The following is a 27,667-nucleotide window of genomic DNA, read 5'->3' on the forward strand; positions in this document are numbered from 1 at the left end:
GAAAACCTGTACTTTACATTCAAATACGGCTGCCAATTTATACAAAAATTAGGGCTTGATTACTCGTATTAAAATTAAGTAAATAGTCATATGCATTCAAACATACAGGAAGTTTAAAGTTCCAAGTGCTACTGCATGTACATTTGTATTTAATGGACCTTTGTATTTTTTATTATTTTTTCTTTCAATGCATTACGTGCAGCACCTCATGACTCATGCACCGATGCAGGCTTCACAAAAATAGTATAATCTGTGTATTGACAGTGATATGATCAAATAGGAAAGTGGAACCGGTACACTTGACATGAAAACTGTATATATGTATCCCATACAGAATCGCTCACCTGGCCTCCTCCTTTAGCCGTCTGCTCTGCTCTGTTCTGTCCCTTTCTACTGGTGCAAAAGATAAGTCAGTGGCCATCTATATTTTATGTAGGTTTTGGCTCGTTGAGTCTATTCGCATTACACAAAAGGAGTTGCTGAAATTGAATGTTGCATTGTAAGGGTCTTTTAAGTATTCACACCTCATATTTTTTTTTTTTTTTTTTGGTGGAACCTTCATTAACATCCGCTTAAAAATTCTACTAAGTAAGTAATAATGCACAGTAAAATTTTAAAACATAATAAAAGACATGTAGGCTGTAGTTTTTTTTTTTTTGTTTTTTTTTTTAAAAACACTGTATGGAAGATAAATCAAGCGTGCAGAGCAGCCTGACTTTGATTAATTTGCAGAGCGGGTGCTGGTAGTCCTAGACTAACATACAGGATTATACTATATCGGATTCTTTTCCCCCTGTGCAAATTCAGCAAAAATATAACACATGTAAACTTAATTTTTCATTCCGCCTTTGTTTTAGGATTTGTATGTCAAGCCAGGAGCCTTCAAAAGATATGTAATGGTTAAGGTAGCAAAGTATGCTTTACTTGCACTGAAAGTGCTGTTTAAAATGGTGATTATACAGCCATTTTAATAATAAAAGGAAAATCAGAAATATAACAGCTATTTCCCATTATTGTTATATGAAAAAGGAAAGCATTCATCACAGCAAACAAAAGCTGGTTAACAGTTTTACAACAGCAAATCTGGTTCTCAGGTTCAAGAGTGAAACTGAACATGATCAGGAGCAAAACAATACTTCTAGGGCACTGGAGACATGTTTATAATCTTTTGTTTTACACCTTTTCACCAAAAAGCAGAGCACTGAGGTAGAATAATCTCTCTAAAATAACTGTAAAAATGCTTATCCAGGAAAAGATGTGCAAAATACAGGCAAAATGCATAGTATTGCAGCGCAGTATTGCACAGTGTCTCTGGAATAGCAAAGCTGAAATTAGTGCTATGTTTAAAAAAAATTAAAGGGACAATTTTTTTATTTAGATTTGAAATATGTTCAAGTAGTGATGATTGTTCTGACAGTCATGCGTGCAATCTAAGTATGTAAACCTAGGACATTATTTCTAACACAGATAAATAAGACATATATGAGAAATTCAAACAGAAATTTAAATCTAATTTAATTGCTAGGATTAATCTTATATATTGACCAGAGATTTACTCCAGGTATGTATTTTCGATATAAATTGGATAACTTTATGTACTAGACATAAGCTACAAAGCATTAGTTAACTGATCATTTATGTAGTTAATGTTTAGTTTTAAAAATGTATATACTGTATGCTTATATACAAAAAAAGTCAAAAATATTTTAATTGAAAAAACAACATTTATTTAATTACTGATGTAAATATGTTTGACAAAAAAAGACTTGTATCAGTTCAGAGAGTGGATAGAAATTAAGGTTAGGGTTAGAAAAGAACAGAAGGCTATTTTCCCTGTCTGCATGTTTTATTTTACTTTAAAAGACATAAAGCAGCTCTTGTGAATCTTAGCCTGTGTTTGACAACTAAACTATCCATCTAGTCTGCTGCTTTAGGTCTAGCTGCCCTAACCTGACACAGACAGGCAGAGACCGAAGTGGAGCACACAACACACTTTATTTCTGTGCTGAGAAGCGCTTTTCATGATGATGTTCGTCTTTTTGTCAGTTTATTAGCCATGATACTGGCTGTTGCACAGTGAGTTGTGCACAGATCTGTCAGGGAAAGCTTGCTACAGGCAAACTACTGTTGACTCATGAGGACTTGTAGCTTCATACTTTTGCTAAGGGTTCCACTGGTAGGACAACTCCTAAACTCTGGCTTTTATAGAACTGACTTATTCATTCAGTAACTTAAAAATTCAAAGATACTGTAACAGTAAACCATTTAGTAGCTGAGAATACAGTTCAGCGTGACAGTCTTAAATGAAGAAGACATGTTTACTACAAATGTAGACACTAACTCTTGGACTGAAATCTTTTCACAGTTGGGTTTGATGACTATGGAGGAGAATGTGATGGCATTAGAATTACAGCTTTTCTGGATGCTGGCCAGGATAATCTGACTCCTTTGGGTCGACTGGAAAAATATGCCTTCAGTGAAAATGTATTCAATAGGTAGGTATTTAAGTACTGCCACAAAATAGACCTGAGTAGATTTACTTCGCTGACAGAAAATAGACTCTAGAGTTATTTCACATATCCAGAATGGTATCTTTACTCGTGTGCTGTTGACTAGTGGGAAAGGGGATGGGATGGGATGGGAGAGCCTGGTTGACATCTTGGCTTTTGGATTATTTTATGTATAATGGATGCAGAGAAACACTTCATCTGTGTTTGGATGTGACTCTGCTGGGTCTAGTGAGTCATCCATATATCCTTTCTTATTGTATCCCTTTTTTGAAATATGGTTTAATTTTATAGGGGGTGAGGTTCAAGGATACTGGTTGTTCTAGTTTCAAGTAAATGTTAATTGTCTGTTTCTAAACCATTTTTAATACCATGCCTAATGGATGGGGGCTGGGGAAGAGCAGGGAACTGGTGTTTTGTCAGCCAACAAAAATGTTTCATTAACATTCTGTTAGAATGCAGTGCTACATAGAAAAGCTTCACATTAAGCTTCCATTTGGTAGTTTTTGTGTGAATATGTTGAGGTTTTAAAAAGTACTGCTATACCCCTTTCAGAAAGCTTTCCCATGATCCCCACATTATGAACTTCTGCACTGTTAACTGTCAGTGTGGTTTATTTCCTAATAAAAGAGTGTGGGGAGGCATTGGGGTAAGACTTTGCTTGAATGCCTTGATGTGTGTGGCAGAAACCAGGAAATGTGCCAAACAGGCCTGTCAGCCACTATTCAACATTGGGATGTTTGTCTTGTAGAGATATGTGGTTTGGCTCGGCTCTTTGTCTGCACTACAGTATGTTACCACAAGAGTTTGGCTGATGTCGACAGCTCCGTAACACCTCCAACTAGTGTGTTATGCCTCAGGATTTCAAGTTATTGCTGAAAGCTGGTCAGTTCCTCCAAATAATAGCCACAGAGGGGCCATTTAGCTGGTTCACTTTGATGGTTACTGCTTTTGCCTCTTTAGACCTGCATGTGAAGATTAGTTGGAGTTTCTCTGGTTTGTTTTTTTTTTTCCCCAGTCTATAGCTGGAACTTGATCTGAACTATTCATCACACTACTGAAATTAATTTGTAAACTTCACTAGTTGTCAGTATATTGCATCTCTCTCCATACCGTGTTTATAAACTAGGTTTCTCCTTGAATAGGAAGCATATTGTGTAGAGTAAGTTAAATCTTTAACAGTACACTTACTATGTATAAAGTTTCTGCTCAATTTATATAATAAAATAGCTTTTGCATGTGTAACATTTTGCAGAGGCAAACTATGCATAGTTCAGGGCTTACGTGTGTATTGGGGACTGGTCATGGAAAATGTAATACTTTAGGAAGCTGCCAGATTCTGAACTGCTTATTTAGGAGAATACAATAATCATCTTTACAGACATTTTGAATGATTTTTTTTTTCTTTTAAAGACAGATAGTGGCACGTGGACTTCTAGATGTCCTGCGTGAATTTAGTGACAATGAGAATGATTTCCTCACAGTTATGGAAACAGTGTCTCGGATGTCAGAAGACTGTGGTATGTCTATTCATTGATGTGGTTGGTTTCTAGACTGGGTATGTAACTGGGTTATAACACTTTGATATGCGACAGTTGGGTGCTCCAAAATAAATTAAAAAAACTAACATTCAATTTCTCCACAATGCTAGTTTTATTTTTTATCATATAAAATATTATGTGTGTTATGTACACATACAAAACAAACATGCAAAATTTTAATGAAAATAAGCAACATTTAGAGGTCACTCCATTTGGCAGTTTTTATGTCCTCTGAACCGAGCAGCAGACATCTGTTCCACACTAGCTGGACTACGACATTAGCACTGTTTTAGATGAATTTAGAAAATTCTTGAGATGGTTTGTAACCATTTAAAGAATAAACTGCTTCTATTTCTCCTCCTTTCTCTGTATTTCATTATACTTTTTTGATGAGAGTTATACCTCTTTATCTATGTCATTCACTACTGTCATGCATGTCAACGGTTCACAAAATGTGTTGAAGACTGAATCATCTGTCCACCATTCTGGTGGTTTCTTGAGAAATGACTAAGACCTTCCTTTGCCTTTTTTGATAAGGGGATAAGAATGTTTCGGTTACCAGATCCTCCAAATTCAGCTGTTCAGATTCATTCCTAAGGTTAAGATATAAAAACAATGTCTTGTAACAGTGGCTGCTGCAGGCTTTGCATCATCTATTCCTTTGTTTCTGCTGAGACTCTGTCATCAAAAAAGGGCCAAAACTGTCAAATGTTATGACAAAAAACAGAGGTGCCTTGAAATGCTACATGTGCATTGCTGGCAACAGCCTGGTTTGGGAAATTCTTAAGAACTGATAAAAACTCAGTGTCATTGAGAGGAGCCTGGATTGCAAATTGTACTTCATTCTACTTTCTGACATAAAAACAAGACTGACAAATAGAGCAACATCTGTGATAATCTTGGATTCAGGTTTGGTCATCTTAAAATGAGATTTAAAGTGAAAAGATTTTCAACACATAAACACCTGGACTAGTTACAGCTTGTTTAGTCCACGTAGTAGTCACTGTGAATTAATGGAAGATTAGCTTTCCAAGCAATCAGTTCTCTGGGTCAGACCTAAACTAGATTAAGCCATATTAGGTTAATAACTCCTATATTAAAGAAACACACTGTTACGACTATTATCAGTTGTGAAGTTTTCAACAGTTTACATAGGTAACATTTGTTACCAAATGCTTCTAAAAATATTTCTGTGTAAACTGTGAATAAAGTAGAAATAAAATAGAATTTCCTACTTACTACTAGCTTGTTCTTAAAACTCCTAATGCATACTAGAATGTTCTGGAAACATCTACTTACTACTAGAATGTTCTGTAAATTCTACCTTAGTACTACAATGTTCTCTTTAATTTTTTTTAATTGTTTACTAATCACTTACCCTGTAAAGAAACCTGCACAAGAGTATGTATGCAGCAACAATACAAATAAAATGTTCAGAATGAGGCAAACTCAAAAATTTTCACAGTCAGGCCGTAATTTCATTGTTAAGCAAGCCATTCCAAATTGTCAAAAATAAGCCTTGTGGAGAAATGATTTTACAAACCTCAACTCTTAGCACTTTTTTGTAGATCATCCAAGTGTGCCGGATCTGTATTAATGTTTATTTTTTCACTTATAGAGCCTACAGTTCGAGCAGAACTCATGGAGCAACTCCCCAATATTGCCATGTTTCTGCATGAGAGCCGACCAAATTTCCCAGTAGCATTCTCACGATATCTTGTACCAATTGTTGTTCGTTACCTCACAGATCCAAATAACCAGGTTAGTGTTCTGTATAAAACTAATCTGATGATATACTAGTAAGACACACTAACTGCATGCTTGCTTTCCTGGTTCTTCCTATGTTTACAGGTGCGAAAGACCAGCCAGGCAGCTTTGCTTGTTCTCCTAGAACAGGGTGTCATTAATAAGCGAGATGTTGAGTCTAAGGTTTGCCCGGTGCTTTTAGAACTGACCACTCCAAACAGTGACGATGACTATAAAATTGAAGCTGTGGCAGTAAGTTGATGATGGTGAAATATAAAATGGAGAGCATTCATCTTTAGAGTTTTGTTACTTTAACATCTGTAATCTTCATAGATCATGTGCAAGCTTGTGTCCATGCTAACAAGGGACACGGTGGAGTATCTGCTGCTGCGACGTTTCTGTGATCTCTGCAGTGATAGCCGACTCTTTCAGGTTCGCAAGGTAAGTTTGTTTTGTTTTTTTTTTGTTTTTTTTTGGCAGGAGTGTGCCAATTTCAGCAAAAGATTTCTGTAAACTGTTCAAGGATCTGATTTAATGAGGTTTGTAGGTTATCCAAAAAATACTTTTTACCACATAATTAGCATCAGGGTATATTGGATTTATATAGATGGATAGATTCATGTTTGTTTAATTTCATGTCACAATACATAACTTTTACAGTGATTTTTCAGCTGCTGACTTCATTTACATATTCTTAGCAAGTCAGGACAGTTGCAGTATGCTCTTGTGACTACCAGTCCCGTTGTGTGACATATTCAGTGACTCCATCTGACTGTTCTGCAGCTCACCCTGATAATGATTTTTCTTAAATCATAGGGATGGGCTCAGTGTACCCTAGAGCGGACAACGAATGATTGCTTACCCAGAAGTGCAATGCATATAATGCAGCTACTAGGAATAATAATGCAAGTGTTTTTGGACCTCGCAAACAGAAGAGAGGTTCATCTGTCTGATATCAAATATTTTGTACATCACAGTAGAATAGAAGAAGAAAAAGGGGGCAGAGATTGCAGATACCCCATACCTGTAAACCTTCCCACAGGCAGTGGCTAATCTGACATGCCTTTCAATTTCTGTTTTTGTAATGTGACCTGCTGTGGCTACAAGATCAGCAGCTGTAGTTGCCATGTCTGACATACCCTCCAACTACAGTTAGGTCCGTTAAGTATTTGGACAGTGACGCACTTTTCACAATTTTGGCTCTGTAGACCACTGCACTGAATTTGAAATTAGGCAATCAAGATGTGATTGAAGTGTAGACATGCAGCTTTAATTAAATGGGTTTAACAAAAATATTGAATGAGCCATTTAGGAAAGACAGCCATTTTTTATACATGGTAACCCAAACCCACTATAAATTTAATCATTTTCAATATTTGGTTGAAATCCCTGAAGTCTGGAAACCATGGCAATCTCCAAGTGCAGAGTTTCCACTCTAGTGATACTTTCTCAGGCCGTTACTTCAGCTGTCTTCAGGTGCTGCTTGTTTATTGGACTTTCTGCCTTCAGTTTTGTCTTCAGCAAGTTAAATGCTGTTGGGTTGAGGTGAGTTGACTGACTTGGCCATTAAGAATATTCCACTCATTTTCCTTGAAAAGCAGTTAGTTTACTTTTGCAGTATGTTTTTGGTTCATTGTGCATCTGTACCATGAAGCGTCGTTCTATCAGTTTTGTAGCATTTGTCCAAATCTGAGTAGATAATATAGCTCTGTACACTTCAGAATTCATACTGCTGTTTCTGTGTGCAGTCATATCACCAATAAACAGTAGTGATCCATTTTCATTGGAAGTCCTGCACATACACACCCATGCCATTGCACTGCCTCCATAATGTTTCACAGATGATGTAGTATGCTACTGATCATGAGCTATTCCTTCCATTCTCCATACTCTTCTCTATCCATCATTCTGGTACATATTGATCTTAATTTCCTTTGTCCAAGAGAAACTGTTCCAAAATTGGACTGGACTGTCAAAATCCAATCTCTCTTTCCTATGTTTGAGGCTTACCAGTGGTTTGCACCTTGTTGTAAGCTCTTCTTTTTAAGATTTGACCACTCCTCGTGTTTCTGCTATCTCTTAGATGGGTTTCTTGTTTTCTCTTTCTAATGATGGCCTGTTTTTACTTGCATGAACAGCTCTTTGGACCTTATATTGAGATTTCACAGTGACAGCTTCCAAATGCAAATTCCCTACTTGGAATCAACTCCAGAACTTCTACCTGCTTACTAATTAATGAAATAATGAGGGACCTGCTCACACCTGGCTATGGAACAGCTTGTTGGTCAATTGTCCAAATATTTTTGAGCCCCTGAAAATGGCTCATATGGTATTTACATTAAACCCCTTGAATTAACGTTGAACATTTACACGTCAATCACATAATGATTTCTTCATTTCAAATCCATTGTGGTGGTATACAGTAACAAAATTATGAAAATTGTGTCATTTTCCAAATACTTATGGATCATACTGTGTAATGTGACATTGGCTTTACTCAGACTGCTTAGAAATTTTTAATGCAATTTAGGAATTAACAAAAGTGTATGTACCAGTAGGAATCAAGGGACATGCATTCAAGACAAACTATGAAGGAATTGTTTTCATTCAAAGTCTTATGAGAGTGTGTGGATCAAGCAAGTCATGTTGTTGACGCATGAAAACCCAGCATTGGTTTTAAAGCATTTAAATAAGATGTTGGAGGAACCGAATGGGCTACACTTGTTTGCAAATTGTATGTTCTTGTGTCCGCATTTTTAAATGTTTGCTCTTGCTGCATTCTCATTTAGCCACAAGCTCAAGTGTTCTCGGGCTCTCGATTTGCATATCTAATTTTACTTTCATTTCATTTAATACACCTTTGATTTCAAAAACACATCTTGTTTGGAGAAGAAACATATTAAAAAGGTATAAAATATTGGACCTATGGCTTTAAAAGTTTTCAGTTCATTGTAATCATTGTTATTATTTGATCACTGAGTCTACAAATTCTTGAGGTCAGTCAAGATTAGAATTTTCCAACCAGATATCATCGTCTAACTCATAAAGTATTTATGATGCAGTATTTCTTGGTTGTTTGTTGTTTTGCAAAATTACTATTTCATACTTTTACATATGATTGTTTACATTGGAGTTGGCACTTTGCCTTTACTTATAGAAAGATTAAACCTCAAAAATAAGTCTAAAGTGAATAGCAATTATAAAGAACTGAATGCCAATTTACATTCCTTATGTTATACCTTTTCAGTCCTCATATCTGCAGTACCTGTTGTTAAATAGTACTTACTGTAATTCATAAAGTTTTACTTTCTAGGCACTGGTATGGATTTTAAATATACATACTTAACATGTGATAAGCAGTGTCTTTTTGTCCAGAACAGCATTAGCTTAATGAACAAGCAATTAAAATGTGGAAAATACTGACAAGGCTTTAATGATGTTTAATTTGGCATACCCGTCAAATAAATGTATAAACCAGAAAAAATAAGTGAACTACTGTACTTGCATTAAAGAAATAAGTAGTATCTACCTCTTCTGGTGCATAGGCATGGTAGTATTAATCCATGCAGTTTTAAACTGGGAATCGATGAGATACCATATTGACAATATAATGGTTTAATAGGTTTTAATACTGATTTTAGTATGGCATTGAATGCAAGTTGTCTTTATATTTCTGAAGTTGGATGTAATCATGTTAAATTCATGGAAGTACTGTAACATACAATTTTTGATTAAACTTCCTAGGACCTATTTAGTATATTTCTTTATTTACAAATATGTTGTATAGTATTGTAAAATGATCAGTTAATATCTATAAATTACTGAAATATATACTTTAACCTATTTCTTATATTGATTTCAATGAAATGGCATTTGTTTGACTTTTGGCTCCTTGTAAGTTACAAGTTTGTGCTTAGAATGGGTTACCTCTCCTTGTAGGTCTGTGCATCTAATTTTGGAGACTTCTGTACAATCGTGGGACAGGATGCCACTGAAAAACTTCTGGTGAGCAAATTGGAGTAGCTAAATTGTGCTTGATTGAATAACACCCGACTTTCCTGCAAGAATAGCCTATAGTTCATTGCAGTAGGGCCTGTGTTTTGTTACTCATGCCAAATATGATTTTTCTGTACATTGAAACTGATGTCTTATCTTTGGTTCAGATTGCCAAATTCTTTGAGCTATGCTCGGACACTGTATGGGGAGTACGTAAAGCCTGTGCAGAGTGCTTCATGACGGTGTCCAACTGCGCGTCTGCCGAGGTGCGGCGTACAAAACTTTCTCCTCTGTTCATCAATCTCATCAGTGACCCTTCACGCTGGGTGGGTATAGATTTGCTATTTTGTCAGAACAATAAATGTGTTGAAATAATTATGAAACTGTATCATTTTGGCTTCCTCTTAATTCTTCCAGGTCAGACAGGCAGCATTTCAGTCCCTTGGGCGATTCATTTCGACCTTTGCCAGTTCTGCTGCCTCTGGGCTACCATTTAAGGAGCAAGGTGCCCTTTGTGAGATTGCTAAATGCAGTTCAGACTTGTCTAGGTGAGAAGCTTATCTTTTATTTACTGAGTGCTAGCTGGTTTAAGAGAAATAGGGCCCCCTTTCACATAAGCACTCCAGCTTGAGCTAGAATACAGTGAAGTTTGAAAGTATCAATTTGTATTGGGGTGTTACCTGTGCGTTGCTATTCACCCTTTTAGCTAGCTGACCACATTAAAAGCAACAAAGCATTTATGAATGGCAGCACATAGAGGGGTGGCCTTTTGATATAATATATTGCCAACTGTCACTGAACATTAGTTTTTAAACTTGGGATATAAATTTATTTTTGAAGGGCATCACTACACATCACTTCCCAGTGTAAAGATTTTTATATCTTGTGTAGTATGTTATTACCTCTTCATAGCAAAGTTCTACTGCTTTTACAAAATACAGTATAAAACAAAACACAAATCTGAGTTAACTAGTTTGAAAGAAGGAAAGTTACGCCCTTGGTTAGAAGATCTTGTGTTAAGACCATTTATGGAGAAGTGGGGGGAAAGATAGGGGAGCCTTATAATCCTTTTACGTTTCTATGGCATAATGAAGAACAATTATAAACATTTCATAAGTTTTAAAGGCTTTTATTGGCAAATACATCAAATTTATGTAAAGAGTCAGTGTTTACAGTGTTGACCCTTTTTCTCCATATCTTATGCAATTTGCTCTGGCATGCTGAATATCAGCTTCTGAGCTAAATCCTGTCTTCCTGTCTTATGGTTCACTTCTTGAGTTTTTAGTGCTTGGAGTTAAATCACTATTTGTGGGCTTCTGCTTGCCCACCCGCCTTTTTGAGAATTGACCACAGGTTCTCAATGGTGTTAAGATCTGGGGAGTTTCCTGGCCATGTGTCCAAACATTCAATGTTATGATCTCCAAGCCACGTTGTTATCACTTTGCCTTGTGACATGATGCTCCATCATGCTGGAAAATGCACAGATCATTACCAGATTGCACCTGGATTGTTGGGAGAAGTTGCTCTTAGAGGATGTTTTGATACCATTCTTTATTTGTAGTAGTGTTCTTGGGCAGAATTGTGAGTGGGCCAACTCCATTGGGATGGTAAGCAGCCCCACACATGGACACACGGTAGCATTCACCCTTTCCTTCTCCAGACAATCGATTTTCCAGATGTCCCAAACAGTTGGAAGAAGGATTCATCCGAAAAAATAATGCACCAGTCTTCAGCTGTCCAATCCTTGTATTGTCAGTCTGTCCTTGATGGTTTTTCTTGGAAAGAAGTGGCTTCTTTGCTGCCCTTCTTGACACAAGGCCATTTTCCAAAAGTCATCGCCTCACTGTGTATGCAGATGCACTCACACCCACCTGCTACCAGTACTGAGCAAGCTCTGCACTGGTGGCAACATGATTCTGTAGCTGACACCGCAGTCAGGGCTAAAATAAGTGAAAATGGGTTTTTGTGATAAAGTTAACTTTTTATGCTAATAAATCTTATTGCAATGAATTAATATGCATCTGATCACTCTGTGTAATAATAAAAAATCAATGTGAATTGCCACTACAAAAACTGAAGCTGCAAATATTGCAAAACACAAAATTTGTGTCACTGCCAAAACTTTTTACCACTATCTATATACTCAGTGGTGAAAAGTGGTGACACAGACAACAACCAAGAAAGAAGCCTTCTATTTGTGGTTGCCTTGTCAAATAGGGGCAACTACTTTATGAATGATGCTTTAGGTTTGATTAAACTTCACTTCATCCATGTTTGAAGAGCAGCTGGAATATCTTGTAAATATTTAGAAAGCTCTTGGAATTGTACATTTTTATCCAATTATAATAATTTGTAATGTGTGCATTGCAGATGGAGCAGCACACTAGTTCAGTGGTTAAAGCTGCTGCCTCATTATTCCTCATTGAGGTGTGAAATATTGTGCCCCAGGCACTGTCTGCGTGGAGTTTTGTACTTTCTCACAGTGTCATAAGTAGGATTCCACTGGGTATCTTTAATATGATTCCATGTTGGCTCTGTGTGAATATGAATGGGTGTTTTGAGTGAGTGGACCCTGTGATGGGCTAGTAATTTGTTGAGGCTTGTTTTCTGCTTTGCTTTTGGTGCTGCATGGGTAGGCTGCAGCCTCTGAATCCACAGATTGAATTAAGACAGTTTGAGAATGTTTAGTAATGCCAAATTGTACATGTGAAAATTATGTTGCTGCTCACTCTGTTTAGGAGCGTTGTGTCTATGAAGTGTCCCTTGAGCTCCCTGATAATTCCTTTAATTTGCCTTCTCTTTTCCCTTAAAACTTCTCTTTTTGTTGGTTAACGTAGGTGCAACAATCTTAGAGAATTGTCAGACACTCGAGACTCCCAAAAACCTCCATGTATGTCTGGAAACTGCACTGATGCTGCCTCTCTATCTGCTGATAGCTGTCATGCCCCTAAAGATTGTGTTACCACTGTATTATGTAACCAGGGAGCAGTATCAGCAAATACTGTAGAACTGCCCTTGAAAGAGGCCCAGAAGATTGATTGTTCAGATATTTCAGAGGACAGCTACAGTACCTTCAATTACTGGAGACCACTACTTCCAGATATCAGCCTGGAATTGGAACAAATGCAAAGAGAGAAGGAAGACGTTGATGAACAAAGTAGGAAACCTGAGGACCCAGCCACCAGTGCCATTCAGAAAGTGCTGGAGAGTCTTCAGCATCGAATGGATGACCCAGATGTGCTTGGTAAGCACAAAGATTTTGTGTTGGTCAAAACTGGTCCTGGAGAGCCACAGTAGCTGCAGGTTTTTGTTCCAACCCAGTTGCTTAATTAGAAAACAATCCTTCACAATAACAGGTCTTATTTAATATCATGACTTGTTAGTATTTTAACTCTGCAGTGGCAGGTCGGTCTTAAATCATAGATTTTTTTGTTTCCTTTGAAAATTTGAAGTGGAAGAGTAATTTTCAGTTCTTCATTTTCTGTTTAATTTCCTTCTGAATACTTTTATTAGACTAATTTTATGTATGATGAATACACACATCTGTAAATGGAAACAAGCTAAATGGTGAACCGCTGGTTTGTTTGTCATTTGCATTTTATTGCTAATAAGCAGCCAATTAAAAAAAACAGTGAATCCAGCTGTTTAAGACTAAAATAAACAATTAGGGGTTCAAAATCTTAACAAGACTACTAAAAAATGAAGCATTAAAATGTCGCTTGAGCAATAAGCGCTTCATCAAAATAAATTATTTCTCATGAAACAATTGGGTTGGAACAAAAGCCTGCAGCCCTCCAGGACGGACATTTCTCACCACTGATTTAAAGGGTCTGAGTCTTAAAAAGCAAATTAATTAAATGAAGTTAATTAGCAGCATAAGATGAATGAAAACTTGTAGCCACTGTGACCCTTCACAATCAGAATAGGAAACCCTGCACTAGAAAGTAGAAGCATGTAGTAACATATTTTTAAAGAACTGGATTGGCAAGTTTACTTTTCATGTTCTTATGTATACAGCACAGGTCCAGGTCCTTTCTGCTGCCCTCAAAGTATCCAAACTAGAATCTGAAATAGAAGAGGAGGAGGAAGAAGAAAATGAGCTTCTACAGAAAGTTGATAAGGGATCACTTGACATGTCTGTATCTCCGCTACAAGAGGGAAAAGAGGAATCAATTATGGAACCCATAGTGCAAGATGAAGACCATCATGCTTCTGAACAGACTTCTTCCAGGGATTCTGACCTAGTGAGTTTCAACACATACTTTGCATTAGCCAGATAGACTTTAAATACTTTTGACCATACTAGTAATTCCAACCTTGTCTTGTCCTTAGCTGATTGAAAATGCGCAGGAGATGGCAAAGGATCCAGATCTGCTATTTGATGAGGAGAAGACAAAAGTTCAGGTAGACTTTTATTGTGCTATATGGGCAGTGTGGATGTTGAAATATTGAAGGATTACAATAGTGTATGTCCAAGAAGTTACATTTTTCCACTGGTTTGTAGTGTACCAGAGCCCTTTATTATGCTTACAAACTGCTCATTTCAAATTTTTCTTGCCTATAGCTCTGTGAAAACAAAAATGAGTCCAAACACTTAACTTTGAAGTGGACAAAGCATTCTGCATCAGAATCTTTGCAAATTTGTTAATAATAGCAACTTTTATAAACTTGTGAAAATGTTCATAGGTTTTTTTTTTTTTTTTTTCCATTCTCAAGAGAGAAGGCAGAGTTCAGTGGGCTACTTGAGGATTTTAGAATCTGTGCATTTTGTTATGTCAATACCCAAAAGTTTTATTTGGTGTGGTGAGGGATGGAGGGTTGAAGTTAAAAGTTATTTAGTCCAAAATTGTAAAAGTGTGTGTTTGATCTGTCAGAAAACGTTTGACTAGAGGGCATTCTAATATAAATTAGATTAGAAATGCTTTTGACTTTTTGCAGCATTATGCAGCATTAACTATCATTAACAAAACTACTGATAACATGGGGCAAAATGTAACTATGAATTATAAAATAAATTGATAAATCTTCATAAACTTAACATTACTTTCATATTGCTTTTATTGTGCGCTCATTTCAAATGTCAACTTCCAGCTTAGTAATATACCCCTTTAACAGCATGCCTATCAATCAATTAAAATGCAGATAAATGTTATTTTTTAAAAGGAACTCCAACAAAACAAAATCAGTAATATCTTGCATTTTTATCCATGTTAGCATGCTTTTTGTATAAAACAATGGTCCACAGAAAAATACTCTTTATGGATCAAATGACATTTAGTTGCACTTAAATCGAGGGAACCCTTGACCTGATGAATCTTTACCTTGTATTCCTCTTCCTTCTTACCAGATACTTAATTTCCAAATTCCAATCACAAATCTGTAGCCAGTTCTATGTCACTGAAAAATTAAGTTAAATTATCTAAAGTTTTGTTTTCATGCCAAAATGCCAGAGGCTTGATGTTCATTTTTTTTTTTTTTTTCTAGGATGTTATTCCACAGCAGCTCCTTGACCAGTACCTGTCAATGACTGATCCAGCACGAGCACAGACAGTGGATACGGAGATTGCCAAACACTGTGCCTTTAGCCTTCCAGGCGTAGCTTTGACTCTGGGCCGGCAAAATTGGCACTGCCTCAAGGGCACCTACGAAACTCTTGCCACTGATGTCCAGGTAGGTTAGCGGTGGTCACAAAATAAAGTGTAATGTTCACTGTTAAGTCTGTAATAAATTAATGTGTTATGTAAAATCTGGATACATTTTTCTTTAATTGTATTTTATACAATTACAAAAGGTTTGTATAGCCAGTTTCATAATAATGCTCAAGTCCAGTTTATAACTACTTTTTTTAGTTCTGGTGGTAACTCAGGTTGGTATTTCATTACACGCTACATTTTTAAGAAACTGGTTTGATTTACTTGGGCTATACGAACCTTCTGTGCAAGCTCCACATGATGCACAATTCTGAACAATGCATGCAGAGGAAGCACATTATAAAGAAATTGACATATGGATTTAAAATGAACACTCGCCAATTCTTGTGATCACATTTTCAAAGGTCTTCAGTATTTGTGCTGCCAATAATTGGTTGTTTAATTGTAGATGGAGATGCTTGGTAAATGTGAACAGTTGTTTGCACATAAACATTTAAGCTCTGAGACTCTGCTTGTCTTATAATTCTCTCTTTAAATTCCCACACTTCTTTTTCACTGTGACCAATGTGTTGACTCCCCTTGCACTAGTATGGCTTCATCCTCTTTCATGTAAAGTAAGTTCTTTCACATTATAAAGAGAAAGCTCAACTATAGCCCAGGTTGGAGAGCCTGTTTGTGACATGAAATTTGTTGCTTCTTTAATGTGCATGTTTTTAATCTTGAGTTGATACATAATTTTAAAAATAATCAGAATTAATCTCCTCACCTAGGGTAGTTTTGAACTGAAACTATAAATAAATAGTCTTCTGTGTACCAAAAGCTATGAACATTTCTAAAAAGTCAAATTGTTTGATGGTTTTAACACTAATGTAGCTAATCAACAGAGGAGACAATAGGCATAATTAAATGTGGTGTTGAGTTTATATGGAGAAATTGGCCTTCTCACTAAGAAATGTATTTGGAAGGTAAGCCATAATTCAGTTTTCATTCAGGACATGCTTCCAGAACCCCTGATCTTTTCCAAGTCAACGCTCGATGAAGTATTCTGAACCAGTAGCTGTTCTACTCCACTATAATAATTATTTAGAAGGTGGAGGCATTTTATATAAAGAATGTTAGGTAACAAACTGGTGTAGTATCCAATATTGTTGTGTCACAGTACTTGGGAGCGAAATGGGACTGTGGAAGACTGCAATCTAATAAGAGTCATATCAGAATTAATTCATAAAGACTTTGTTGCCTGCTTTCTCTGCAGTGGAAGGTTCGCCGAACTTTAGCATTTTCAATCCACGAGTTAGCAGTGATACTAGGTGATCAGTTGACTGCGGCTGACCTGGTGCCCATCTTCAATGGCTTTTTGAAAGACCTTGATGAAGTGCGAATTGGAGTCTTAAAGCATCTCTATGATTTCTTGAAGGTATGCAAGCCAAAAAAAATTCAGTTTTAGAAAAAGCCTCTTTGTTTTGGTGTTAATTGTACTTCAGTTACATTCCTGCAAGTATCTCAATGAGATGTTTATTTTGTTTTCTTTTAAGCTTCTTCATGCAGATAAGAGGCGTGAGTATCTTTTTCAGCTTCAAGAGTTCATGGTGACAGACAACAGCCGTAACTGGAGGTTCAGATATGAGCTGGCTGAGTGAGTAGTCGCTAGGTCAAAGTAATATATACTATACAGAGCATCAGAAATGTGTGTCTACAAGTAAACATGTGTCTGATTGGTCCTGCTATTCCAACAGGCAGCTAATCCTCATTGTGGAGCTATATAGTCACAACGATGTTTATGACTACCTACGGCAGATTGCACTAACACTCTGCTCTGACAAGGTGGCACAAGTGCGATGGATCTCGTACAAGCTAGTAAGTGCTTTACATTCACCCTAATGCAGTAATATATGTGGTCATAATTGCAAGAATAATTGTTTCCTTTGTTGAAAGGCTTGCATCATTATATGGGATATAGTAGACATATCAGCTAGCTGCTGGCCAGTGCAGTGTTATACTGCATAACAAAGTTGTTGCAGCTGCATGTGTGTGTATGATCAGTCCACCTGCTTTCCTACTTCTAGAAAAGATAAAAACATAAACTGTACAACTTTTTTTTTTTTTTAACTAGTTTTTCCTTCAGAATAGTCAGATTTTTTTATGTGATACTCATTCAATTTATATAGGTTGTAGAAATTCTGCGCAAATTCTACTTGAGTGCGGCAGATGAGCTGGGCTTGAACTTCATCAATGAACTCATTGTCCGATTCTGCCACTCTCCCAAGTGGGTGGGAAGGCAAGCATTTGCTTTCATTTGCCAGGTGAGATATCCAACCTTCATTCATCATTTAAAAAAAAAAAAATAAAGGACAGCAATTGTCATATTTGATAGCTGCATGCTCACAATTCTGAAACTGAATGCATTATAGTTTTTGACTGCCTATTGTGTGATGTCCACAGGCTGTAGTAGAAGAGGACTTCATGCCAATGGACCAGTTTTCTCAGAATTTGCTTCCTAGTCTCCTTGGGCTTTCTGCAGATCCAGTAGCAAATGTCAGAGTGCTTGTTGCAAAGGCCCTTCGACAAACTGTGCTGGAGAAAGGTATGTTTTACAACCTTGTTCAGTTTCAGACTTTTACTAAATAAGAGTCTTATTCTGAAATGTACAAAGGTGTTATTTGGTGAGTTTCTTTACAGTCTGCTTGTCTACAATGAACTGTAATCATTTTTTGTTTGCTCTACCTTCTTTCCAACAGCTTATTTCAAGGAGGCAAATGGACCCCATTATGAAGCTATAGAGGAAACTGTAATAACACTGCAGTCAGACAGAGACCGGGATGTGCGCTACTTTGCCACACTGGAACCCTCAAAAAATGCCATGGATACCTTTGCCTTAATTTGAATGTGACTCCCTGTATTTCAAACAAATAAGAATGGCTTCTATACTTTCTTGGACATCCATACCACTGATCAGCCACTATAGACATTCCTTGCATTGTGTGAGTGGATGAATCCTTTGCGCATTGCATTAGCATTTCCCTAAAAGCTGTGTTTTTTAAATGAATAAAAAATGGTGCTGGTAGCAAAGCAATCAAATAATACCCATCACAACTTCTGTAAGCTGCATTGTTGAAGCTTGTGATGGTGGACTCTAAAAAATACTCAGGGTAATCAGGCACCAGCTAGGACATTAGAGGACAAAATGTGGAGATAAAATGGTGCACTTGCCAACACACTAGATGGGGATGGTCAAAATGGAGCTGAATTGGAGTTCCCTCAGGAGGTGAAAGAGCCTCTCCCAGTATTTGAGATAGTTTCGTAACAGTTTTATCTCATTTCCCAAGTGCTTCAGTGGCCCAAATGGACTCCCGGGCTGTCATGATCTCTGCATTTCTTAATCGGAAATATAATTTTTATAACGTTTCTACTTCAACTTAGTTTCTTGCATGGAGGACTGGGGTGTGAGAGAGAGTTCAATTTCTGCTCCAGAGGTAACATCTAGCTGGGTGTTTTTGCCAGTTTGGTTGGAGGGGAGGTTAGTTCACACATCCAGCTCATTACTGTGTGTTCCCTAGCCTCAGTGATTCTCTTCGTTTTAAAGAGGAAGCTGCCAGGACATTTTCACAGTTGAATCCTCTGATATGCAAATGAAAGGCGTGGTTGTGTAACCAGCTCGCTCCACGCTTCCCTCAGGGTCCTACGGACTTGCTAGGGGTTTTTTTTTTTTTTGTTTTTGTTTTGTTTTTTTTTTTTGTTTTAGAAATATTTATAAATTTTATGAAGAGTTTAATTTTTATTATGACATTTGTTTATCTGAAAATCTTTGTACATAATTTTGCTGCTTTAAAGATTTCTCTGATGTAAACGTGTGATTAGTAAAAAAAAAAAAACTTGTGGTAATCCGTGCCAATGATAAGGCACTCCTTGTGATAACTCAAATTCAGAAAGATGTATAAAGCTGCACATTTATAACAGAAACAGCCAATATAAATGTCTTTTATTTCCAAGGTCAAATACTATTCAGCAAAAAATGAGAACTAGACAGAATGTGTATTTTGAAATGAAGGAAAATGGCAATAGTGTGATTTTGAGTTAATTGATTCTAGCTATTCATGTGATCAGAACTGACAAGAGATCCAAACAACATTCAGTACATACACTGCATCCGGAAAGTATTCACAGCGCATCACTTTTTCCACATTTTGTTATGTTACAGCCTTATTCCAAAATGGATTAAATTCGTTTTTTTCCTCAGAATTCTACACACAACACCCCATAATGACAACATGAAAAAAATTTACTTGGTTTTTGCAAATTTATTAAAAATAAAAAAAAAAAAAACTGAAAAATCCCATGTACGTAAGTATTCACAGCCTTTCCTCAATACTTTGTCGATGCCCCTTTGGCAGCAATTACAGCCTCAAGTCTTATTGAATATGATGCCACAAGCTTGGCACACCTATCCTTGGCCAGTTTCGCCCATTCCTCTTTGCAGCACCTCTCAAGCTGCATCAGGTTTGATGGGAAGCGTCGGTGCACAGCCATTTTAAGATCTCTCCAGAGATGTTCAATCAGATTCAAGTCTAGGCTCTGGCTTGGCCACTCAAGGGCATTCACAGAGTTGTCCTGAAGCCACTCCTTTGATATCTTGGCTGTGTGCTTAGGGTCGTTGTCCTGCTGAAAGATGAACCGTCGCCCCAGTCTGAGGTGAAGAGCGCTCTGGAGCAGGTTTTCATCCAGGATGTCTCTGTACATTGCTGCAGTCATCTTTCCCTTTATCCTAACTAGTCTCCCAGTCCCTGCCACTGAAAAGCATCCCCACAGCATAATACTGCCACCACCATGCTTCACTGTAGGGATGGTATTGGCCTGGTGACGAGCAGTGCCTGGTTTCCACCAAATGTGACGCCTGGCATTAACACCAAAGAGTTTAATCTTTGTGTCATCAGACCAGAGAATTTTCTTTCTCATGGTCTGAGAATCCTTCAGGTGCCTTTTGGCAAACTCCAGGCGGACTGCCATGTACCTTTTACTAAGGAGTGGCTTCCGTCTGGCCACTCTACCATACAGGCCTGATTGGTGGATTGCTGCAGAGATGGTTCTCCTTCTGGAAGGTTCTCCTCTCTCCACAGAGGACCTCTGGAGCTCTGACAGAGTGACCATCGGGTTCTTGGTCACCTCCCTGACTAAGGCCCTTCTCTCCCAATCGCTCAGTTTAGATGGCCGGCCAGCTCTAGGAAGAGTCCTGGTGGTTTCGAACTTCTTCCACTTATGGATGATGGAGGCCACTGTGCTCATTGGGACCTTCAAAGCAGCAGAAATTTTTCTGTAACCTTCCCCAGATTTGTGCTTCGAGACAATCCTGTCTCGGAGGTCTACAGACAATTCCTTTGACTTCATGCTTGGTTTGTCCTCTGACATGAACTGTCAACTGTGGGACCTTATATAGACAGGTGTGTGCCTTTCCAAATCATGTCCAATCAACTGCATTTACCACAGGTGGACTCCAATGAAGCTGCAGAAACATCTCAAGGATGATCAGGGCAAACAGAATGCACCTGAGCTCAATTTTGAACCTCATGGCAAAGGCTGTGAATACTTATGTACATGTGATTTCTCCATTTTTTTTATTTTTAATAAATTTGCAAAAATCTCAAGTAAACTTTTTTCACTTTGCCATTATGGGGTGTTGTGTGTAGAATTCTGAGGAAAAAATTAATTTAATCCATTTTGGAATAAGGCTGTAACATAACAAAATGTGGAAAAAGTGATGCGCTGTGAATACTTTCCGGATGCACTGTATGTAGAGAGATATGTATCAATTTAATTATTGTCACTAAAACAAAACACTATTTGGTTACGCTATCGGTTTTTATACCAGATGTCATGTTTTAGCTGTATATTGACAGTCTGATTTTTAGAGACCTCTATAATTAAAAAAGCAGGGTTCAAAGCAATATGTAGCTTCTGTGCTTTTAATCTGTAAAGTTGAGGTTTCATATTTCAGGTACAAATGATTCAGTTATTTACTAATACAGTAACAGCAATGAGAAATTAGTAACATTGGTTTTGGTTTAAAACTTGAATCTTGGCTAGTTAATATATTTTATAACGGTAGCATTAGTAGCTGGATTACTAATCCCTGTGGCATATCTCCAGTTTGCAGGCCTATCTTTATTTTAACACCAGTAATATATTATGATAACACAAATTACTGACCTGTCAGAAGATACTAACCATTTGGGTTGTGTCTGTGAAACATTTTGTCTGTGTGGAGTTAATATAACAGTTGTGATTGTGCAGTATTTAAACCTGCCATCGAATGGCACAAAGAATCAGGGTTCAAGTTCCTGTATGACTGTAAGTTTGCAACGTCACCGCGTTTGTGTGTTTTCTTGAGTGTTCTCAAGTTTACTCTCAGATTGCAAAAATGTATTGGTTAGGTTAGGGTGACCTGTGGTAAATGGATTTCTGCCTTGTGCCCAGTAAATCTGGAAGAGACCTTAGGGGTACTATGACCTTAAAATGGAGTAAGTGGATCTGTAAATTGGATAGACGTTATGTTAAGGTACTTTTTGTGCTCAAGGAGGCCAACATTCTCAAAGTAGCAAGCCCTCCTCCCCAAGCCACTGCAACTGTCAATTTCTAGCCATTCTCTTTGTTTAAACTGTCATTGAAAACATAATTGTTGTGTGTGTGTGGGGGGCAAAAGGGGTATGTTATTGTGATGTAAATTTTAAATCATAAATCATTTTAAATTGTTCATTAATATTTTTTGAAGAGGCCATTAGAATAAGTTCTGGAGTTTGATATTAAGTCTCCTAGCTGCTGATGGTCATACCATATATTTGTAGAATCCTTGACTGCTAAAAAGACATTTTTATAAAAGCTGTGTTTGTTTTAAACTACCTGTATAGTGTTTATGCAACTTGAAGACAAATCACAGGAGGGAATGAAAGGTTGATGTATGAAATCTGCTTTGGAGGACCAGCAGAGGGCACTGTACTGCAAAGAAATGACGACTCAACACACAAGAAGCCTCGCTGAAAATGTCAGCCTTGAACTGTGCTGTTAAAGCACATTCATTAGCTGCAGAGGATGTCACCATGGTAAAAGACACTGTCTTGCCTTTACATTTTTTGTGGTCGTTTATGGATTAATTTATTGCAACACAAGCAGCACCAAGACTGTGCTAAAGGGAGAAAACCTTGCCTGAATAATTATTTTGTGTAATGCTACAAGCTTGGTGTTGATAAAAGGGTATTGGTTGGACAATAATAGCCTGAGTGACTCCTCACCCATCCAGCCATACACCACAAACTGGCATTTTCAGAGCAGGAAGTACCAAATTTGAGCAGCACGCTACTTACAAAATTGCATATGTGGTTTTTGTGTCTCTGTGTCTTATTTTTTAAATTTTTGATCTAAACAAAGATCCTTTTATAGCTATTATTAAGTAAGCTGGTCTACTTAGTTTTATTTTGTTACCACCAATGTAAATCTTTCCTATTGACCAAGAAGTACCTGGAAAAACATTCATCTTAAAACTTTACAATTGTAAACTGACTTTGTGCCTATTCTGAAGAACACCTCCTGGCACCTATGAGCAGACTTCTACCACTACCTTGAAGTGACTTGCAGTCCAATCAACAAAAACAACACCTTCCATGAAAAGGTAGACACACATCTTTTCTGTTCTTCTTCTTTTGAGAAGTTCACTCTGCTTGGTGATTTTATAGAGTCCCCCTGAACATCTTGGGAGATCATTTGCTGGAAGAGCCAGTGACTAAACTCCATCTAAGAGAAGAAGCTATACTTCAAGAAGGGGCTTTTGACACATACATTCTTCTGCCTAAAGGAGTCGCACTTTGCAAAGAACACAGCAATTATCAATCGTGTGTGGTGGAAGGCCACATCGTACCCGGAAGCAAGGTAATCAAGTGCACTTCACTTTGGGGTTTGTCTTTATGGTGGGATAATCTGCAGCTCTGGCCAACTCCTTTATAGGCTTGACAGTTGTACAGCTGTAGCCAGTACTGGAGGAACAACATGGCCTGAGATAACCTGTTTGAAAGCAGATATCCTCTGTTGGGCAAAAGATATTGCCAGTTTACCTTTAGATAGATAGATAGATACTTTATTAATCCCAAGGGGAAATTCAAATACTCCAGCAGCAGCATACCTTGCTTTTCTATGGAGAAATAAAACAGTCTGCACATTTTTGTTTTAGTAGCTTTTTAGTGCTAAGTACCAAAAAGCTATTAAAACAAAAATGTGCAGACTGTTTTATTTCTCCATAGAAAAGCATGGTGGGAGACTTATCATTTTGTAATAGATAGATATAATAGAGAGAGGAAAAAAAAATCTTGAGACGAGACTATTTCCAAGAGATTTATTCAAGTCCTGCGCTTCCCCTTAACCATTACGGTTAACGGCCCACTGTCCTCTCATCTCTCATTAGTGTGAATGCTTTTGTCAGACACAGTTCCTGCGCTCTCAGCTCTTATAAATTTTTACGTTTTCCTCACTTTAAGTTTCCAATAAAAGACTTATGTCCAAGTCTTAATGAAGAATTTCATCCCTAAGGGTTATCAACAGAAGAAATGAGTGCACGAGCAATCCTAGCACCAAGAAATGATGAAGTCAAACGAATTTACATGAAAATTGTCAATCGGTTACACCACAAATTAATTAAATGCGTATCGGTAGACTGTGCTGAAACAGTTGGTGGTGATGGTGCGGAAGATGAAAACCTCAACTTACAATATCCTGTAGAATATCTACAACTGTTAACACTGTCCAGTCTACCACCGCATGAGTTACTGTTGAAAGAAGGATGTATTGTAGGTGTTATTGTGTTAATTTATGTCTGAGTGATGGGCTATGCAATAAGACATGATTAGTTGTTTTCAAAAGTGGTCAAACAATTCTGACGTAAAATTTTAACAGGCGACAAGAAAGGTAATGTAGTACATCTTCCGCGGATAACATTAGACACCAAAGGAGATCTTGATATGCCATTCATATTGAAACGTTTACAGTTTCCCATTAGAATAGTTTTTGCTATGACAATTAACAAATCACAGGGACAAACATTCGAAAAAGTCGGTTTATTTATTAGAGAGATAAATGATATTCACTCACGGGCAGTTATATGTTGCGTTGTCTAATTACTCGCTGTAATGTAAAATACTTAGGTCTATTGTGCATATTTGGTATTTTCTTGGGAATTGTTAATCTGTTTTAATTGTACATCTTCTTCCCCCTACACATGCAGCAGAGCAGTGAAGTGGCTGGTGCGTACCGCCTGCCCAGGGGTTGGCAAGCGAAGTGAGCAGGGGGCAGAGCCTCCTAGTTTAATATAAAGCTAAGTAAGTATGAAGTGAATGGTTACACAATATGAGTTTCCTCAGATGGACGATGTCAATTCCTGATGGTTAATCATTGAAATCTCAAATCGATTCAAATCTTTTTTACTGTGGTGGGTTGGCGCCCTGTGTTGGCTGGGATTGGCTCCGGCAGACTCCCATGACCCTGTGTTCGGACTCAGCGGGTTGGAAAATGGATGGATGGATTGATCTTTCTTCCATCCATCCATCCATCCATCCATCCATTTTCCAACCCGCTGAATCCGAACACAGGGTCATGGGAGTCTGCTGGAGCCAATCCCAGCCAACACAGGGCACAAGGCAGGAACCAATCCCGGGCAGGGTGCCAACCCACCACAGGACATTGATCTTTCTTTTAATACTGTATTTTCTCTGATACACAGATAGATAGATACTTTATTAATCCCAAGGGGAAAATCACATTTGAACAGGAGTATACAGAAATACTTTAATGTTAACAAAGATCTCCAAAAAGTGTCTTAATTCATTTGCTTTTGAACACTGGTACACATCCATTCAGCCATTACCAAACCCACTTAGTCCAGTCCGGGGTTGCATCGCCAAGCAGTTACTTTAAAGACAAATCTATTTCACAATGGTTAAATATCTTAAGAAAATGTCTCGGCCTCCATTTAAAAATAAATCTGTTCACGGTTATTGAATCTTTGTATGTATTGGTCAATTAAACCAGCCATCCTGCAACTACAGATAATGTAGATGGATCAATTTTGTTCTTTTTACAAAACATTTTGTTAAACCACTTAATTATCATAAATTGTGCATTCATGCTTGTCTGTAGTTAGCCTGTCGATGTTCATTATATTAACTAATTAGCTTAAGATTACTCCTGCATCATCCATATACTGTATATATTTTTGTATTTTGTTACAACTCATTAAGTTGCACACACTCCTCCATTTGTCAGTCAGGTTTCGGAGTGAACACGATTCAATTGTAAATTTGTGGTTGGCTGAAACCTATCCTGGCAGCGTTGGATGTAGTGCTGGTACTTAAACTGGCACACTGACCCATATAAGTAAAAGCAACTTCAAGTCACAGGCTTGTTATGGGGTTGTGATAGCACCCATAACCACTACACCTCAATACATACAGAATTCCTAAACGATAACTACATACAGGTATACATATTTAATGTTACTGTACAATTAAAAATGGCCAACCATCCAACAATACATGTTTAGGTGTGTCTGTTGAGTTCAGGGTCACTGGGCCCTGTGTCTGTTCGGCTGCACTGGATACAATGTAGGAACCAACCCAGCACTCACTGATATGGGCACTTCAGAGTAATTAATAATAAGACATTTTATTTATTTGTAGGCGCCTTTCTAAACACTCAAGGACACCGAACAATAGACAAAACACAGATTATAAACAAAAGTAAAATACAAAAGTTAAAATCAGACAAAGCAACTGTAATCAAAGAGAAAAAGCAGATTTAAACAAATGAGTTTTAAGTTTAGATTTGAAAAGTGAAAATGATTCAATATTTCTAAGCTCAGGTGGTAGTGACTTCCAAAGCTGAGGAGCACAGCATTCAGTTGGTGGTAAGACGGACAAAGGGGACAGTCAAGTGGGTGGAGGAAGAGGATCTAAGGGTACGGGAGGGAAAGGCAACATGGAGGAGGTCAGACAGATATGGAGGGGCGAGGTTGTAGAGAACCTTAAAAGTTAACAGAAGAATTTTGAATTGAATTCGGAACTTAACTGGAAGCCAATGAAGCTGCTGCAAGACGAGAGTGATATGGTGAACAGAGGGGGTTCTAGTAATGGGTCTTGTTCAAAAAGCGGACACCATCAGTATACACCAAGGTTCAGCTTTAAGATTAGACATCCTGGTGTACCTGGCTTTACCCCGATGAACCTTAAGTTCAGGGTTTGTAGTAGGGGCTTTTGGCGTCCGCTTTTTGTACAAGACCCCTAATAATGATGCAGGCAGAGATTGTGAGAAAGAACAAAGAAAAGGGAATTGCAATAATCGAGATGAGAAGTGACAAGGCTATGAAGAAGGATAGCAGTGGTGTGGGGGGTGAATACGATTAATGTTACGTAAGTGGAAATATGCAGACTGGGAGATGTTACTGATGTGGGACTGAAAAGATAAAGTACTGTCAAGGATGACACCCAGACTCTTAACCTGTGGGGAAGTGGAGACAGAGGAATTATCAATAACAAAGGAAAACTGATCAGTTTTGGATAATGCTGATTTTGTACCAATGAGGAGAACCTCAGTTTTGTCACTATTGAATTTAAGAAAATTTGAAGAAAACCAGGATTTTATTTATGATATGCAATCAATACTCGAGGAAGGTGGAAAGGCTAAAGTAGGTTTGCTAGTGAGGTAGAGCTGGGTGTCATCAGCATAACAGTGGAAGCTAATGTGATATTTATGAAAGATATTGCTGAGGGGAAGGAGGTAAGGCAACAAAAAAAATGTTTGTTTTGTTCCTGGCAAGACAATGTTATTTTCATGTTGCTTGGGTCAAAAGCAACTAGTAACAATCATCCATTGAGTCAAAACATTGGTTTTGTCACTTCTGTCCAACATTTTGTATACAGTCATGGCCATAGGTTTAGCATCACTGCAGCAAAACCTTGTTTGAGTCACTGCTAATAATTCTGTTGTTCAATGGCATTGTTATGGTGCCAAGCTGTTGTATATATAAAGTCGAAACATACACCAATGTAATTGCTGTAACATCAGTCGGATATATCGCTAGATGTCATTGACATGGCTGCCAGATGGCAGCACCTGTATAGCAGCAGCAATTTGGTGTTTACCAAACCCGCAGTATGTAACACCTTACGGGGACTGCTGCTGCGGCGTGTTGATTCCT

The 27,667-nt window shown here is 37.7% G+C and overlaps 1 protein-coding gene across 1 annotated transcript in view; it reads left to right on the top strand.

Moving 5' to 3' along the window:
* Positions 1-19,598, top strand: part of ppp4r1l (protein phosphatase 4, regulatory subunit 1-like) — a 68,074-nt gene extending 48,476 nt beyond the window's left edge. The window contains exons 3-20 of the mRNA XM_028811961.2: positions 2,366-2,495; positions 3,921-4,027; positions 5,667-5,809; positions 5,900-6,046; positions 6,128-6,235; positions 9,734-9,799; positions 9,958-10,116; positions 10,208-10,338; positions 12,628-13,034; positions 13,808-14,034; positions 14,123-14,194; positions 15,275-15,460; positions 16,697-16,858; positions 16,977-17,077; positions 17,178-17,298; positions 17,610-17,744; positions 17,884-18,025; positions 18,180-19,598. Coding sequence (XP_028667794.2) covers positions 2,366-2,495; positions 3,921-4,027; positions 5,667-5,809; positions 5,900-6,046; positions 6,128-6,235; positions 9,734-9,799; positions 9,958-10,116; positions 10,208-10,338; positions 12,628-13,034; positions 13,808-14,034; positions 14,123-14,194; positions 15,275-15,460; positions 16,697-16,858; positions 16,977-17,077; positions 17,178-17,298; positions 17,610-17,744; positions 17,884-18,025; positions 18,180-18,325 — 2,690 coding nt within the window. The 3' untranslated portion in view covers positions 18,326-19,598. The remainder of the gene's footprint in view (positions 1-2,365; positions 2,496-3,920; positions 4,028-5,666; positions 5,810-5,899; positions 6,047-6,127; positions 6,236-9,733; positions 9,800-9,957; positions 10,117-10,207; positions 10,339-12,627; positions 13,035-13,807; positions 14,035-14,122; positions 14,195-15,274; positions 15,461-16,696; positions 16,859-16,976; positions 17,078-17,177; positions 17,299-17,609; positions 17,745-17,883; positions 18,026-18,179) is intronic.
* The last annotated feature ends 8,069 nt before the right edge of the window (positions 19,599-27,667 follow it).

The sequence above is a fragment of the Erpetoichthys calabaricus genome, chromosome 10 (genome assembly GCF_900747795.2).
Source record: "Erpetoichthys calabaricus chromosome 10, fErpCal1.3, whole genome shotgun sequence".
NCBI lineage: Eukaryota > Metazoa > Chordata > Cladistia > Polypteriformes > Polypteridae > Erpetoichthys > Erpetoichthys calabaricus.